The sequence below is a fragment of the Phalacrocorax aristotelis genome, chromosome 5, assembly GCF_949628215.1.
Source record: "Phalacrocorax aristotelis chromosome 5, bGulAri2.1, whole genome shotgun sequence".
NCBI classification, from domain to species: domain Eukaryota; kingdom Metazoa; phylum Chordata; class Aves; order Suliformes; family Phalacrocoracidae; genus Phalacrocorax; species Phalacrocorax aristotelis.
In genome coordinates this window covers 38,862,586-38,880,392 of record NC_134280.1, presented here as the reverse complement: position 1 = coordinate 38,880,392, position 17,807 = coordinate 38,862,586, and the positions used below count along the sequence as shown (strand labels likewise).

Genomic DNA, 17,807 nt, shown 5'->3' with positions numbered 1-17,807 from the left:
AATGCAAGACAGTATCTCACATGGAAAGAAATTTTGCCTCTGATGCAATTCCAGCATGCTTTTCTAGGGAAATCTAAATGAGATGTATTATTCATACAAACTCAATATTGCTCTGTTCTCTTCCAATTCTAATAGCCCTAGATGGGTGCAGGAGGTCATCTTCAGATTTAGTCATTGCAAGAGCAGTAAGTTTAGAATTTTACTGTACTACAATACTGAACATTAGAAACTTTTGCAGATATAACATGGCTTATATTGAGTTGCCAGCAGAGGAATGAATTTGAAATTCCTGTGGAGGATGTACGATGTTATAGTCGAAAGCAGGGAAACCAAGTAAAGATGCTTTGCAAAAGGAGCACACAGGAAGCAGGACAGACAGAAACTTTTTATTTTCTTGTCTCATTCCCAACAGAGAACCAGAGCAGGAGCTTCTACTTCAGCACCTGCTCTGACTTCCTCCTTCCGTAACAGGCCTGGTTATTTTTGTAACGCTTTGTGGTTAGGGTTTGCAGAATTAATTAATTCACTAGTGCCACCTTGAAGCAGCTTTCTTTACTGAGTGAATGTTATACTGTACTCTCTAACATGCCAGGAACAGATTTACAGATTTATTATTTTTTTTAAATTGCAATACTAGGTTATCATTTGTCACTTGAATGACCATACTACTTTGCATGTAGAGTGTGAGGATAGCTTATAGTGATTTTACCTTCCTCTGAGGAGTTACAAGGTTTAGTAAATAGTTTGTAGAGAAATAGATGTAGAGGCAAAGATGGTAAATAAATAACGTAAGATGAAACAAGTGTGAGTGACAGATGGGAACAGAATTTAGCAATGCTCTCGCCTCCTATCCTGTAAATGCGAGCTCATGCTTGCTGCCTTGCCCTGAGCTTCCTGGCCCTTCCCTGTGACAGTGCAAAAGTGTGTGTCTGTCTGCAAGGCATCAAAACTGGGAAAGGGATCTAGACTTAAACTGGCTTCATTCACCCTGCCTCTGAAGTTAAAATTAACCATGAGCAACTCTAATCCATGTCACCGTGTAGCTGCCTGTGCAGCTTGTGCAGGTGCTGGGCATGGGGCACCCTGGGCTGGCAGGGCAGAGAAGCTAAAATTGCTTCCTCTGGCATGAGCTTAAAACGATTGTGCTTAGTTCAGTGGAAACTCTTCCCTGCAGAAGAGCCTAAGGACATCATTATTACAGTATAATTAAATGCTGTTAGTTGAATTTTGTAGTACACTTTAAAGCCTTAAGAAATACTTGCATGTTATTTTAGAATGAAGCAAAAATATACATACTATATTTAACAGTGAATGGAATTAATTCAAGATTTAATATTGTGTTTAAGGAAAACAACTGAAAACATGTTTTTGAAAAATAACTTGTGATGTAGCTGTGCACAGGATTTTTTTTTATATGCAAGTCAGTAATATACAGGGGATACAATTTGTTTGTCTTAAGGTTACAATATTTAGCTGTTCTGTTACCTGCTGTGGTCTGGCATTGATTATGGATTCCCTTACTGACCTGCTGATTTGGTACAGTGTATGTGATATAAGACCAGCTCTGGCCCTTCCCATTCCACTTCTTGTTTCCCAGCTGCCTGGGCACTTTTTATTTTTCTGATTTGCTCCCCCTTCCTCCTCAGTCTGTTTGAGGATAGCTCACCTTTCTCCCAAAACTGCTGTGTCCAGCTTGGGACGTAATTCTGTCAGCATGATTTATTTTCTTTCACCTGGGCTTTCTTGTTATAATGTCCTGGTTTGTGGGGTTTTGTTGTTTGTTCAGTTGTCTTTTGAGAAAGGAATAGAAACAAGCACCTGAATGCTCCTGTTGGTTTTTTCTCGGTTATCCTCTTTATTCCTATTTAACTTTTTTTTTTTTGTCAAAATGATTAACTAAAGGATTTGTTACAGCTTCACCAAGAGCTCTCTCTGAGGACTAGTGTCTTGCCTTCCCAGGGTCCTGAGACAAATCCTAACTATTCCAGCCACCACACTTGTGTGAATGCATTATTTAACTGAACTCTGACTTGGGCCAACTAGGAGTTCGTATCCCCCCCTTTCCCTGCAAACTGTATTTTGTGATTCCCAGAGACACAAATGTGCAAAAGCATCAATCACAGAGAAGTTGTTGGCAAGAAGACATGGTAAAAGCATAAGTAACCAGGGCTATTTACTATGTGCTGGTGATAATGGGAGAACAAAGAAAAATAAGAAAGGGTTGTCAGAAAAATGGATATTCACAAGATGACCTCATATGCCTTTTTTCCTAGGACAAAATCACTAACAGAATATATAAAATGTAAACAATTTACTATGGTATATATTTATAGAGTTCTTTGAGTTTCTTTTTGTTGGTAATCCACTTTATATGCTTGCACGTAGAATTTGGGTTTAAACAGAACATTTCAATCTTCTATCTAGTTTCATATGTTCATTTTGTCTGTGTAGGAGAGAGTGTAAGCTGGCTGTAAATTATGTGGGCAGATAATTTCCCCCTTTTTAACAGAACTTATGTATTTTAGAAGTAACCTAATGGAGACTGTGTCTATTCTTGCTCTTCATGATAGCTAAAGTAGACTGAAAGTTCTGAGATTTTGAGTTATGTTTTACAATCTTTACCCTGAAAATATTAGGATGCTCAAATTTGGTGATTCTCTATTCATGTCAGGAAATGTCTAGCATCTTCTGCAGGGTGATGTATTACCTTTCGTTGTCAAGGTAGCTGACACAAAATTCTGCATGAAACAATTGCACTTGTTTGATGTTCCTATGCCAATTCACTGGCATCTGCTTTTTCTTGTGTCTCTTGTGGTACTTCAGTACTCTTCATTGCCTGGGGAACTGGGGATCAAGTATTCTGCCTGTGCAAAACTAGCTGTACAGTCTCATCCAGGACTTAGATCCAGCAGTTATCCCAATAACTTGAGTAAAAACTTCTTTTCCAGAAGTAGTTTGATTTTGTTTTTACGGTTCTTTTAAGTTAGCTGTGGCAAACTACTTGACAACTTCAGTGGGGAAAAAAACATCAGCCATTTTCTTTAAAAAAGTTAACTCAGTTAATGGTAGGATACATGTGGAAGTTGCATACTAAAATATTGCATTGTGTTGTCTCTGTTGCTTAAACTTACTGGATATTAAGATTATTTGTTGATGGTACCATTATGTCATTCATTTATTTAATATGTAGTCTGAGTATAGTTTGCTGAAACAAGTTATGAATTTAACATACTAAAGTTAAGCTAATCACAGTGTCAAGTACTGGGAGGCATATCCTTAGCGTCACAAAATACACCTGTTTGTAAACAGCCGTAAGAGTGACCTAACTATACTATACTGATACAGCTATATTTATAAAATAGCTTGAATAAAAGAAACCTAAACTACTTAGTTGGTTTTATGGGCAGTGACTTGATATCTAGCTGGCTATTGCTGGATGGTGTTTTATTAAATTCCAGTTGTTAGCAAATTATATTGGTGGAAGCTCGCGGGAGGAAGTGTGGTGTAAGAATTTGGATTCTTGGTGGTGGAGTTACTAGGATTCTTTAGAAATCTGTAATCTGCATTAACTGATATAGTTTGGTAGTTTCTCTGGCTCTGAGTTTTATAATACAGAACAGAAAACCAGCTTAGCCTGGGAATAGCCAGTGAACATCGATTGTACTCGTTTGGGCAAGTTCTGTAGTTACACAAATAAGTTGATGTGAAACTGGATGGGTATAATCAGATATCTCCTGAAAGCAACTGAGATGCTTGCAACATGAGGCAGAGCAGCTGTCAAAAATGTTCTTGTGCAAATGTGGTTATCTTTTATTTTTGGACTAACCAGCATTTTGTCTTCACAGCAGCTATACTTCTGAATGGAAGTGGCTTGCAGACAGAGCTAGAATTGGCAGCCGTTGGACATGGCTTCAAGCCCAGATTTCAGAGCTAGAATACAAAATCCAACAACTAACTGACCTTCACAGGCAGATACGTGCCACCAAGGTATTGTCTGTAAGCTCATAAATGGGCTTTTCAAATAATCTTTTGACAGTGTTTCTTGTAACATTTATTTATTTTGTTCCTTGTTGTTGTTTGTTTGTTTGTTTGTTTTGCCCTAGAGTTCTTGTATCCATGCAGGCTATCACATGCAAAGGTTAATGAGAAAGACATTAGGAGCTAAAAAGTATTGTACCCTAGAGGCATCAATACAGGACTGGGAGTCCAGAACTTTTGTCTTGCTATCTGTGATAGTTAGTGACTTTGTTAGTGACTTTCAGGGGCCCAGCACAAGGTACTGCATTTATCACACTAGTTTCTCCCTCTGCAGAAGAGGCAAGATTGTGTTTTCAGGTGGGTGGGTTGGTTATTCATTTTTGTGTTGTGGGGTTTCAGGGTGGGTTTTTTTGTTATTTACAGTGCATGTTTATTCTGAGGATTAGCTAGTTAATGTTTGTTCAGCACTTTGAACAGTTCAAGGATTAATTATTACTAAAATTCCAATGTGTGTAACTCATGTACTAGTTTTTGTAAATCAAACTGGCTAGACAGTGGGAAAGTCACATTCCTAAAACATGAATAATCTATCTATCAATTTAATGGGTTCCCCAGGTCATTTTCATGTGCAAGAGGCCAAAACCTTGATAATTCTGGTGGTGGATAGTGAGGGGTTTTTTTAGGAGGGCTCTTTGACTCTCCGTTGATGAGCTTCATGTAGGTTGTCTGATCTGTGCTAGGTTCAGATAAGCACAGGTGGAGAGGAGCCAGAAGATGCTTTAGACTTTATGGGGCTGAATGTGAGATGTATAAGCAGTTAAAAAGGAGAGGGAAATCCCCCCAGAGAGCATTTCCCTCTGATCACATAAAGAAAAATTAGTCCCTCTTCTTTCACCCTCAAAGCCCTTCTTTCCATATCCAACTTTGTCTCTCCTGCTCACTTTTCCCCAGTCATGTTTTTCTGTAAAAAATAATTGAAGAGCCTTTGTCTGAGGGTCTGTCCTGCACATGGAGGTGAAAGGAAATTTTGTGTTTTGGTGAAGGGCAAGAATGCCCACATTTTAGTGTTGTCCTAAATACCAGGACATGCACACTGTTACACCCAAAAGCTATCAGCCTTTAGGGTGGCATAGGTCTCATGAGCTGCAGAACTCAGAGAAATAAGTAACAGAGAAATGAGAGAAAGAACATTCTTTTAGTCATGCATTTTCTTCACGTTAGGTGGTATGTTGGCTTGGAGCCTAGTCATCTTCCTGGTGGAGATCTTTAGTGACATTCCTTTTTGCAAACTTCATGCCCCTTTTACCAGCTGTGGTATTAAGTTTTTTTTTTTTTTTAATATTTTAATAATTTAATATTATCAGTATTTTGCATTGTGTCCAATAGTGAAGGTAGACACACATTTTCTTCAGCTGTGGTTTTTTTGTATACGTGTTTGTAGTACACCAGTGCAGCAGCTACAGAAGGATGTGTGGGCTGATAGAAGAGCTCTTTGTTTTCATTTAGTGGCTGCAAAGTAGTTGCACAATATCATTAGAATTTGCATGCTGTGTTTAATGGTTTCAGAGTGGCTTCCTTGTATTTTGAGTGGAAAAAAATGTGATTTATAGCCAGTGAACAATGATTTCAAGCAAAATGCCATTCCTCTTAACACCGTAACGCAATAGGAAGGGAGATGGTTAACTTGGGCAGTTTCCTACCCTACTGCATTTGTCTCCTCCATCTCTATGCACACAGTAGCCCCTCTGAGCCTTTGGCAGTCCTTCCATTTTAAAAAAAAGTATATCTGCAAAACAGAACAACTCCATTTGGAGGGGGGGGGAGGTGGGGGGTGCAATAAGGACAGGGAAGAGGGAGTTAATTGCCAAAACCTACTAGTTGTAACCCATTTAACTTATAATTCCTGTGTAGTCAGTATTAGTCTATTAGAAGACCATTAGTCTTCTACTTTTTTACTCTTCCTCTTTCCTTCTGTGCGTATTCCATCTCTTTGTTTTCATACAGTCTGCCAATTTTCTCCTTCCTTTTCTGCTTCCCTCTTTCTGTGGTTGCCAACAGGATTTTGCAACTTGAAAAAATATAATTCGGGGGGGGGGGGGGATGTTCCCCCCTCTTTTCACCACTTTTCCTGTGTGTCTTCCTATTGCTTGGGCTCCAGCATTTGTGTTTTAGACTTTTATGAGTTATTTTTTTGCTCTCTCTGTGGTCATGACCTATGATTCTTTTACTAAAAAGATCTAACAGTTCTAAATTCTAAAAGAGTCTAAAGCGATTGAGCTAGCTTGTCCTCTTGTGGCACACAGAAATCAGATCTATATTTGAATTTCCTTGAATGTACTGCCTGCTTTGTAACTGCTCTTGGTCTGCAGCTTGCAGTATGATACCGTCTGGATGCGTTTCCATCTGCTGTAAATGGAAAAGCACAGATGATGGGCTACTACCTAATAATGAATGTAGAAGATGTAGTGTTGACTTGATAGAAATTCAGAATCTCTCTGCCCATTTTGAGCACTAAAGCAAGTTTTCAAGCACCTACATTTGTTTTTAGAGAATATCTTTGTCCTCAGCTTTGAATTTATTATTCAAACAGGGGAAGAAGTTAGGACACAATGAGAACAGAACAATTTTGTGTTTTCTCCTGGTCTCTTTAAAGTCTCTTGGAGACTTTCTTTAATGTTTTAGGGCAAGTTGCTGCTGAGGCAGGGGTCAAGGTTTGAGTAAAACTACAGGTTCCTTAATTTTCCACAGCTGCAACCTGGGTGAAGTCTGTCTTACTAAAAGAAATTATGCTGGGGTTCCTTGTGTTCACATGATGGTAGTCTTCCCTTGCTTTTTAGTGGAATAGCATCACTCGAAAAAAAAAAAAGAGGCAGTGTAATTGAATGGTCCAATTCTTTCAATATCTGCTTGATATTTGAGTAACAGTACTTAAAAGAAAGTTATTTCCCTTTCTCTTCGGAAGAAGCCTGCAGAGGTTTGATAGCCTTTTCTGAGTATTAAATTTATTTGCTCAAGATAATGACAAATCAAGGGACTATTTGAGGAACTGCTTTTGACTGTTACAAAGTTTGTGTTTTGTTTTTTTTTTTTTTTTAATGTGTTAAGTTGTTAAACCAACTGAGATGGTACCTAGGATTGTATTTGACACTTCTATTTTTTTTAATCTGTCATGTGGAAAACACAATGGGGATATTCTTTGCCTAGTTCCATTTATGAAGCTCGGTTATTTCCCTACCATATAAAGTTATTTTTATCTTACTAGGTGACAATCTAGACGATAGACCACATCTGATACCACATTTGTGCAGACTGTCTTGAAAAGCAATGAGATAACTAGAACATTTAGGATAGTTACCTCTGTAATTATGAAACACTAAAAATGCTCACCTTCATAAAACAAATTATTAAATTGTAAGAGGCTTTTGTTTTGAATTTTATCCATCTCTGCTACATAAAAAATAACAGCCTTGATATTTTGCTTAGAATATGGATAGGAGTAAGGAAACAGAGCACTTCAAAATGTCTCCGCAAAATGTATTGGTTGCAAAGACTATAGCCAACTTCAAATCAAAGGGTGGTTGTTTCCTACAGAAAAACCTCTTCTTAAATCGGCAGGAAAATGATCATATAGTTGCTCTAATAAATATGAATTTATGATTTTAATTTTGGCACAGATATTTAAGTGGTGGTGTAACACTAGAGTGATTACTGTTATAAGGAGTAGCATAAATGGTGCAGCTTTTTATTAGTGAAAATATCTGCTATATTTATGTTTTAGCTGTTAAGTGCATTTAAAACATAGTTTAAGGGCTCCAAAGAGTTGCGGGAGGATTTAAGGGGGATGTGTCAGGTTTGACTGCCCCTTTAAAAATTATTTAGGAGGGTTAATCTGTTGTCAACCAACTGTGTTCAATTGCTGTTGTCTAGGGGATGGTGATCTTAGAAGAATTCCCATTTCCAAAAGACATTTTGAAGAAGCAAATACAATTGACAGACCAAGAAGCTTTATTAAACACCACAGGGAATTCGCAAGCTGCCGTTGAGAGACAGGATTCTTTGCCGGAGCATGACTTTGAAATGTCACCCAGCAGTCCTACCCTGCTTTTACGAAACATAGAAAAACAGGTAAAGTAAAATAAGAACTGAATGGTCAATGGAGCCGAATGATTTACTTCAGAAATAGGGCAGGTTCCATGGTGATGGCTTCCAAAAAGGAAGATATTTCGCAGTCCTGAGAGAGGGTGCTGATGAATTGAAGGACTTAAATAACCACATTGTACACCAGGTTTACAAATTAACCTTTTGTTTCTTACATGTCTGTGTTACTGCTTTGTTTCCATCAAAGTGGCCACATAACCACTTCTAATAGGTATCCACAAACCTGCCTCACCTTTATAGTTAGGTTCAGTGTAGAGTTGCCACAGATTGTTTCAGGAAATACTTATGAGAGATGAAAGAGTACAGCTGAAGATGGAGGTATGTTGCACTTGAAATAAAAAAAAAAAAGCCCCAACACAATATAATTGTTGGTCTGCCTTTTCAAGCATCACAAGACTCCAGTTAGGGAACTGAGGAATTCCAGGTACTTAATGGCATAGCATAGGCATAGCTGTGAGCGGAGTTTCGGTTCATGGTGTTCAAAACAGTCATTCCCAAGGTTAATTCCAGGAAATACGATCTATACTCCAGCAGGGTTTTTTTTTGCTAGAAAGTACAGCAAGAATGTGGTAGGATCACGTTGCTGAAGGAGATACAGGATTTGTTTTCAAGATAAATGTATGCAGTTAGTGTGAAGCAAACCTGGCAAAGGCAGTATGGTATGTTATTAAGCTGCTCTGCTGCTGTACATAAATTCTTGGTCATACGTGTATTTTTTTAAATGGGGTTCGAGTTGCTTTTTGAGTATCAGTTCTGTACATCAACCTTGACTCTGAAGGTCTGAGTTTCTTCTTGTTCGGTGTCAGGAGTAGTGATGCTGTAGGCTGAAGTACATCCACAGATATTCCCACAGAATTCAGTCCTACGTTAAAGTACTTCTTTGTTAAAAAAGAATAATTTTACTTGTGAACAAAAAAATTCATAAAGAATACAAAGTGACTGAACCTGGCAAATAATGCTGTTTTCAAGTCCTTTTCACAGCTATGCAATGTTTTAAAAACATAAATGTTTCTCCTTTTGTTTTGGAAGTCTGCAGTTGTTTCGGTACTTTTATATTCAGTAGAGACTTTGCTCCTTATAGATTGAATTCTGTTGAGATTTTTAAATCAATCTGCTAAATATTTTACTGGCATCTTGTTTGCTTTGTCAAGACCTTTTATAATTAACTTGCTATTTCTGTGCTTTAATATCCATCCCTGAATATTTTATTCTGACACAAAATTTTTACTCGACTGCATCACTTAAACATTAACAGGAAAGACATGAGTTGTAATAAAATGAAAAATAATTTTTTCTGCGTCTTTCTGTATAAATGGTAGTGCCTCAAAATGTAAGGAAAACTTACTGGGTAACCTTTAGCAATTCTTGTTTTAAACAATCTTAGTTCTCAATGAAAATCCTACAAAGTAATTTAAATGTTCAGAAAAAATGGTATGCCATTTCAGATATGTTTCATTTCTGTTCAGTGTGCAGCACGCAGCTTCCTCTAAGAAAGCTACATTTATTGTCAGAATAGCCTTTAAGGTTTGACATTTAAAACAAAAAAATCATTGTGAAATGTTATCTGGAGTCAGTCCACAATTCATTGCTTTATAAGAAGTAATTCTTAGTCTTAACAAATTAGCTGCATTTGTTTTGGGGCAGTTCTGAAAGTCCGGGTTTTGGTGGGGTGGGGGCTGCTTGTTGCTATTTTTGAGGATAGCAGATGATTTTAGCCATTCTGTCTGTAGTTCCAATAGTCCTTCTGTAGTTACACTTCCTTTTGTAAAAACACCTTTGTCAAACTATAGTGAGCAATGAAGAGGATTCTTTTAACAATAAAAATACTTTGAGTGAACAATATTTACAAGGAGTAGACAGCAGACTTTCTTTCCCTCCCCCCCCCCCGTTTGAAATACTTGTTGAATGGCCAGTTAGCAGCTCTGGGCTGCAGCTGTTGGCACATCAGCTGTAAAGTGTTCTGGTTGCTTTTGGCTTTTTAAAAACCTTTGTTTAAAGTACTAAAATCACTAATGTGTTTTGTGTATGACTTATTAAAATGCATAAATAATGTCCTTGGCCGGTTGTTCAGGGTTGTGTTGTTTTTTTGTGTTTGTATTTGGGGTTTGGGGTGGGGGGCATGGTTGAACATAATACTTGTGAAAGAAAAAGCATGCCACTCTTGATTAATCACAAGAAGAAACTAAATATGATTATTCCATGATGGATGCTACTGGACTCTTAAGTAGGAAACCAACAAAAACGCAGGACCTTTTGGCTGTTGAGTCTGTGTAAAAGTCTGACTACCTTTTATTTTCTTTATTTTTTTCCAGAGTGCACAACTGAGTGAAATCATCAGCAGCCTAATTGCTCCACTCAATCTGTCCCCAGCTTCTTCATCTCTTTCATCCAAGACCTGTAGGCACAGACAGCTGGTCAATGGCATCTCCTTCAGGTAGGTGACAGTATGGTAGCATTTTCTTTTTTTTTTTTAAATAACCTTTGGTAAAGTAATGTAGATGGAACTGATAATCATTATAGTAGTAAGTCAGGAAGAGAGCTGCTTTCTGCAAGCCTCAGGAGAAGTTAAGTCTTGCTTGTAAGGCTGAAAGTAGTAGGGTTTTGTATTGTTCTTAAAAACATAATAAAATTGTGCCATCACTGTAAGTACATTTAAGTACCGGGAAGAGGAATAGATCTGTAAAGTAGTGAAAGGATACAGTAAATAACACGCTACTGATTATTTCAGAATGACATTCTGTTATATGACTGCAATATCATTTCTGGAAAAGCGATGAACTAGACTTTACTAGATTAGTAGAATACGTAAGCAATGTCACCTGTGCCTCAGCATGAGTCAGTGTTTTTTGCGACAGCTTCATTAATTTTAAGCTGATCAGTCTTCAATACAAGACCAAATTTTTCTTTGCCAGCTACTTTTTCAGGAATTTGGGGTTAATATTTTTCCATTTGCGGTCTTTTGTTCTGGAGGGATATACCTTCCAGGATGACTGTAGCAGCTTGAAATTAATAGTGTAGAAAAATGTTTCTCAGTATTACTCCATACTTCTTAGTAACTCCGTCTTTTATTCCAAGATTTAAAAATATAGTACAGGCTGTAATCAGTCTCAAAACAGCATTAAGGTAATTGGCTGCAGTCCTGTCTTACAAAAGACCTAGGTATCTAGAATATTTCTCCTGAGATACCAGTAATGTAATTTTTGAGGATGGAGGGGTTGCTTTTATTCATAGGTCTTAATTAAGATCAGGTGCATGAAGAAAGTGTTCCTTACTAGAGCTGGGGGGTTTATGGCAGTGTCTGCAGCGAACGTAATTCCTTGGCTCCAAGAAGAGCTGGCCACGCCGCCTGTTTCAGCACCTTTGCTGCAGAGGCTGTAGCCTCCCACAAAGAGATTATAATGAGCAGCTTGGATGGGCAGCTTCTTTAACTTCCATCTGTTCCAAAGCAATTGTGGGACTGTGCCCTAAATTTAATGATGAAGGGGTCCTGCCTTGTAGCATTCGTACTCCTGATGTATCAGTTGTTTACAAATAATGTAGGGTAAAATCAGAAGATTCCTCTGAGTTTTGGAATAAAAATAGCCCTGAAACAGGAGTTGCTAATAGAGGTGGGCATGTGGAAGAAGAGAGTAATTTAGGCTGTTAGAAGGCTGTGTCTGGAGTCTGTGACTTTTTCACGATACAGATGAGGAAGGGTTCCTGCTTTTAAAAATGTTGGTAGGAATGTATGAAGTTGACTTCGTGATGAGGGACTCTAATGATGTAAATTCAAGCCACTTCTCTTCTGATTTATCAGATACTATCCAAAATCAGTCCTCTTTCCATTTTATGAGGAACACAGTTGTTTGCTTACAGAGCACTTTCTCTAAGGCTGGTTGTTCACTACTTATGACCTATAAAAGCCCAAAGAAGAATGGGAAGACTTGGAAGATTTTCTCATAGCTCTGAACTGGAGCTGGTGAGTTAGGTGTTGGAAGGGAATCTGAGAGACTTCAGATCTTTCTAGATGTCATCTTAAAAGTCAGTTAAATATTAATTTTAATTTTTCACTTCTTGTGTTTTGAAGTCTGCAAATATATGCAATATGTTAAAGATGGCAATTAAGCACTTATAGAGTGGTTATTATGAGAATCCTGCAGAGAAATTCACTGCCTCCTACTTCTTGGTTTTTTGAGCATGTTTCAGTTTTTTGTTGTGTTTTGTTATTGTAGTAGTTTTGTGTGCAATTAATTGAGACAGCTACATACTACGGTTAACTTCATTTCTTGGCTGCTTCTCCCCTCATTCTGTCTAGAGCTCATCCTGAATGTATTAAGTACTTGAGAAAGTAGAAATGAAAATTAAATGGAAAGTAAGGTGATTTTCTGGTTTTGAAGAGTGGGGAAAAAAACCACAATAGCGATTTTACTTAAGTAAATTATTGAAATTAGTTGTAGGCTCTCGATGTGAAAGATATAATAGTCCATATTAAAAGTAGGCTAATTGTAAGATGCTTTGAGGTTGGTAATCATGGTGTTGCAGTACAGTTGGTTACGTGGGCTATACCCAGTGGAAGTGGTGGTGCATGTATAGTTCCTGGTTGATGAAATGTGGGTAACCTTGAATTGCCATTTGTCAAGGTCTAATTTCATTAGTGGCTTCCTTTTTCTATGTAGCTTTTCTTTGCCCAGTTCAATCTAGATGCCAAGATTAGCCACATGCATTGAAGGTAAATGTTCACAGAAGCAGTTCCCTAAGCTAGTGATAACCACCTTCTTATCAGGAGAGAGGAATGAAAAAGTTCATTACTTCAGTACAAACAGTGCCTGTCTGATGGCTTGCTGTGTATCTAGGAGTAAAGTCTCTGCTCTTTAGCTAGGCTACAGTGCAAGAAAGGCCAACCTATGAGCTTTGAAACAAGCGTTTCAGCAAATTCATGAATTTTACATCTGGTGGCGGTTCATCTCCACTTCTCCATAGAATCATATTTTGAAAAAAACACCCAAACTAAGATCAAAATACACAGATAACTTGAACCTTGGCTGGGTCTTGGCCTATTTACACAAGTGGTGGGAGAACCGTATGGCTGTGTGCTAGAGCTCCAAGCCACACAGCTAAGATCTGTGCTTCATCTGAAAATGGAGCCATGCACTACTGTAAGACACAGGAGGGTAAATACAGCAGCTGGCAGAGACTGAAGAGAGATTATCAAAGACCAGGGCAGACCACCAGAACACAGGCAGGAATCACAGAAGTTGAAGAGCCAGACTGAGGAGCTTTTTGTTCTAATTTACCTGTCCAAGTTGTCTTTCATGTAAGAGTGAAGTATGTGGAAGTCCAGAAGTTGGGCTTGGCACCATCTGCCTTCGAGGCAGATAATTACAATGTTTTTGAGAATTCAGATAAAGTATTTTAAGAAAACTTTTGTATGGACTTTAAACATTGTATTTCTTTCTCAACCCTTAAAAATTTGATGTTAGCATTAAGAATGTCCTGCCTCAGTGTTTTAGGACTTTTTCTTGGCACTTACTAAAATGTTCCTTTAAATACATTGTGCCATCCCTCTTTTAATTAGCACATTTTTTTCATTGAGTCTGTGTTGCTTATTGGGATTGTTCTGATGTGTCAGAAGGACAGCTCAAATTGGTGCCCATAAAGCCTTATTACACCAGCACAGCATGGGATGGTGTTTAATCACACTTTCATAACAAGCACTTCTATTTAATAAAATGTACCGTTAGAAGAATGGTACATGTCAAAAAAGATCAATAAATGGCCTTATAATAAATTAATTTTCTTGTTCTATTGTGTTATAACTTTGCTAATAAGGCTGTGACTTGCAAGATAAATTTCATAAGCTAAAATAATCATTTGTGCAGATAGATGACCTGTTATGAACCAAGGCCAAAATATCTCATATACTTGCACTTCTCAGGCAGTTTAGAGTTGCAGTCAAGGTCTTCAGTATTGTAAAAATAAATGCATACTTGAGAGCTTTTTGCAGCAAGCCTTTAGCTTTGCAGGCAGATGTTGCTACAGCAACAAAATAAGATCAGGGTACCGATAAAAGTGAAATGTGTTCTTCCCATTGAGTTATTCCCACCCGAACGGAGGGTGTTTTGAATTCTTTATAGCGTTCCCTGTTCTGGAGAGTAGTCAGTCTGTAGATTGGTGAGAGTGATCCAAGGTTGTTACGCATAGGTTTTTCTACCACGCTCGGCCCTGTGCTGTCACATAACTTTTGTGATTGCATACAGTATTACTAAGGACATGAATACCGCAAGTGTGCGTGTAGGTACGGTTGTGGAGGGATGATGCTATAACACTGAGGGAGATTTGAAAGGGATAGGCTTGGGGAAATGCAGCAAAGACTGAGATTTAATGTAAAATGAAGCTTTCCGTGTGTCCATGTAGACCCTGTCACATTGTGACTGGCACCAAGTTTGCATTCTTCCAAATCAGCTGGGCCTAACCAGCTTCTAGGTCTTAAAGACAGAGAAACAGACTAGGCTTTCCATCGTCCTAGAGAGCTTCCCTCAGGCTAGGCTTGGGCTCTCTTGGAGAGCTCTGCTAGTTTGTGCCTGGAGCTGAAGTTTAGTGGCCTTGTGTTAGCTAAACTAAGTGTGCAGAGTTTCTAATTTTGTTACAAATGCTTCACAGTGAGTTGCAACCCCTATGCTAAATGGACGTTGTTTGTAAAGCTTTACTTAAGGTTCATTTCTTGAGCAAAACTAGAAAATCTCAAAAGTATTAGGGAGGACTCTAGGTCTCCTTTGTGTTAGCGTGACTGCTATCTTGAATGGAATGTAAGTCTGTAGGGAAATACTAAATGTAACTTAAAACTCGTAGGTGTTAGGAGTGTTAGAAAGATAATTCTTGAATTTGGAAAAAACGAAGCCCTTCATATGTTCAAGAGCTTAACTTCATTTTGACATTTGTTTCCGTGAGCAGAAAAGCGAACAAGAATTATAAACTTCCTTTCATGACCTAACAGAGAATTAATCAAAGAGCAAACAAAGCACATACATGGTTTCCTGAAACAGTCTGCGGAAACATTTTAGTGTTTATAAAATTCTCTTAGAATTAGACAGCTAATGCTAATCAGTGTATGAAATCCTGGCCTGTGCATGTGGAGCATATGTAACTTTTTGTATTTCCTCCCCCCATTAATCATGAAATTGCAGAGCTTCAGACAACAGAGAGATATCCTCTTCGAGCAGCTGGTTGCTTGATCATCAGCACATCAAGAAAAGAAGGAGAGACAGGACAAGACTAAGGTCTCTCTCCATGGCTAACATGAGCACATCTGCCAGAACAAGGCCACTCCATAGTTTCCAGAAGAGGAAACTCTACAGAATGCACGGTGCCTGTTACTGGAATCGGCAGGTAGGCCGTTGCTTCTCTCTTCAGGAGACAAAACCAGAGTCCAGCTGCGAGAGTCTGCATGTGTCTTGTCTGGTATGTCAGAAGAATATTGCATGCTGTGCTGGTTATTTGTTATGTTCAGGGAGCATGTAGTATATGTGGCAGGAGTACTAGATGTGTCAGCAGGAGCTCGGAGTTAATGAGTTGAACATAAAAATTAAAGATTGCTCAGAATCCTGCTTATCAAATCAGTTTGTTGTACATCTATCTTTAAAGCCTTTGTACAGTCTAAGAGACAGCTTGAGAGCTTCCTTGGGAGGCTTGACTGGTAAAGAAACATGCTACAGTGTAAATCAGCTGCCTGCTTGTTTTCAGAATATTTGTTTTAGCTACAAGAAAGTTTACACAGCTGGTGGCACATTATTTTCTAGGAAATGAAATTGCAATATCTTGTTTCCGTTTTTGCAGTTCCTGATGAGTTATATTGCCTTTTTCATGACACTTTATGAATGCTTTAAAACTCTTAAAATTCTCCGCATTACGAAGGAATTAATCCTTTAAAATGGGGAAGAAAACCATTGTTGTGCAGGGCAAGGCATATCTGTTATTAAGAGCATATTGCTGGTAAGAATATATAATGAGTTTAGCTGTGGTGCTTAAAGTAACAGTTGGGAGCAGAGACAGTATGAACTCATTCTTTAGAGCAGTGTTAATCCCAAGTGGTTTAATTTCTTGATTTTACTTTGCCTTTTAAAAGTGTGTTATGTTGAGAGAAATCTCCATGTCTCCATGGTTCACTGTCTAGGATTTACTAAGTGTACCAGTGGTCTGGGGAGAAGTTTCCCCTGCAAGGATGTTCTGTGTGAGTGTGCTGATACAGCATCCTCTGCAAAATTGCAAAGGTGTCCTAGTTTTAGCAAGATATTTTATTGAAAAACTGTCCAGTTTCTTATTAGCTTGACTTCCCAGCTTCCTGGCAGTGGGGCTTAAAGACTTGGCAGCCTGCCTGGAGGGTCGATGGTGGGGGATGAGGCTGGAGGGTTACAGTTTGGGAGCTCTACCTCCTAGTCACTTAGGTTTTTCATCTTCCTTGCATTTACTAAGGAGACTGGTGCTGACTTGGACTTCCTTGTTCCCCATTCAATCCAGTCCATTTCCTGATAAAGAGATTGGAGGCCTCGTTCCCAGACTGACCCCGCCAGTACCACAAGTGATTCTTGCAGCTGTGGAGATTGTTCCTCAGCAAGGGACTCCAGGACTTTCCCTTCCTTGTACTTAAACATGAGGGGTTTCCACTCCAGATGCCACTTCTAAATAACAGTCTCTTCTAGAAGCCTGCATCTTGCAGGCTCAAGTATCTCATATTTTTATGAGCACTGCCTATGTCTCTGTCTTTTGAAAACTGGGTCAGAGTTAGTGCAGTTCAGAGAATAACTGTAGAAACTCGTGAACGGCAACTTCATTTCTGCAGCTGTGCAGCAGGTGTTCAAAGCAGAGTTTACATTTTTATCTTCAGCCAGCCATACAGCTGAGCTGCTTTGCATGCTCAACAGTTTACCTTGACTTGTAGACTAAAAAGATAAATTTGTAGTTTACCTTTGACTGTGGACTGCAATTAAAAAGCGCATTTTTAAATTACTAGTTAAGGCTTCAAATATTGGAGCCGGTGCAACTGTGTGTCTGCTCCATGCTCTTGACATTTCTGGTGCTGGGTTACTGTATACTAGCCCATCTCCAGTGTCTGTACCAAAATGGCAGAGGTGTCCCAAAGACAGCACGGGGAGAACCCCCATAGGGAACGCTGTTTATGCTTACTGCAGCTCTCGGCTGAAAAACCTGTGTTTAGGCTCTGCCTTCTAATGGTGTCTCCATGGGGAAGTTACCTGAGATGCCATGTGGAGAACTAGGTCATGTGCTACAGAGAGATTTGGCTCATGTTCCTGGAGAAAATAAGAGATGGTGGCAGCAATCAATACATCAGCTTCAGACTTCATGTAAGCGCCAAACTCAAAGTTTTCAAAATTAAGGTAAAGCAGTGAACAAAGCCTCTTACAGAGTGTTGGTTAAAAACAGTATCAGGGATCCTGCCAGAAAAGTAAGTGATAAAATTGGACTGAACATTTCCAGCACATTCTGACAATCAAACCTAAAAGAGTGTCGAGTATCTGAATTAAGAGCCGTCATCAGTGTATCATTTCATTCAAGAAATCTTATTCTAACAGGCCCTGCCACTTTCTTAATCCTGCACTTGCCACACTTTGTTACCCAGCTGTTGATAAGATTGCTGAACGTGTAACGTAAGAACACTGGCTATCAGCTCAGGCTGA

General features: G+C 38.7%; 1 protein-coding gene across 1 annotated transcript in view; it reads left to right on the top strand.

The window, feature by feature from the left end:
• The window catches only part of KANSL1L (KAT8 regulatory NSL complex subunit 1 like), a 67,742-nt gene that overhangs the window by 20,487 nt on the left and 29,448 nt on the right, over positions 1–17,807 (top strand). The window contains 4 exon segments of the mRNA XM_075094030.1: positions 3,846–3,987; positions 7,906–8,103; positions 10,449–10,570; positions 15,300–15,501. Coding sequence (XP_074950131.1) covers positions 3,846–3,987; positions 7,906–8,103; positions 10,449–10,570; positions 15,300–15,501 — 664 coding nt within the window.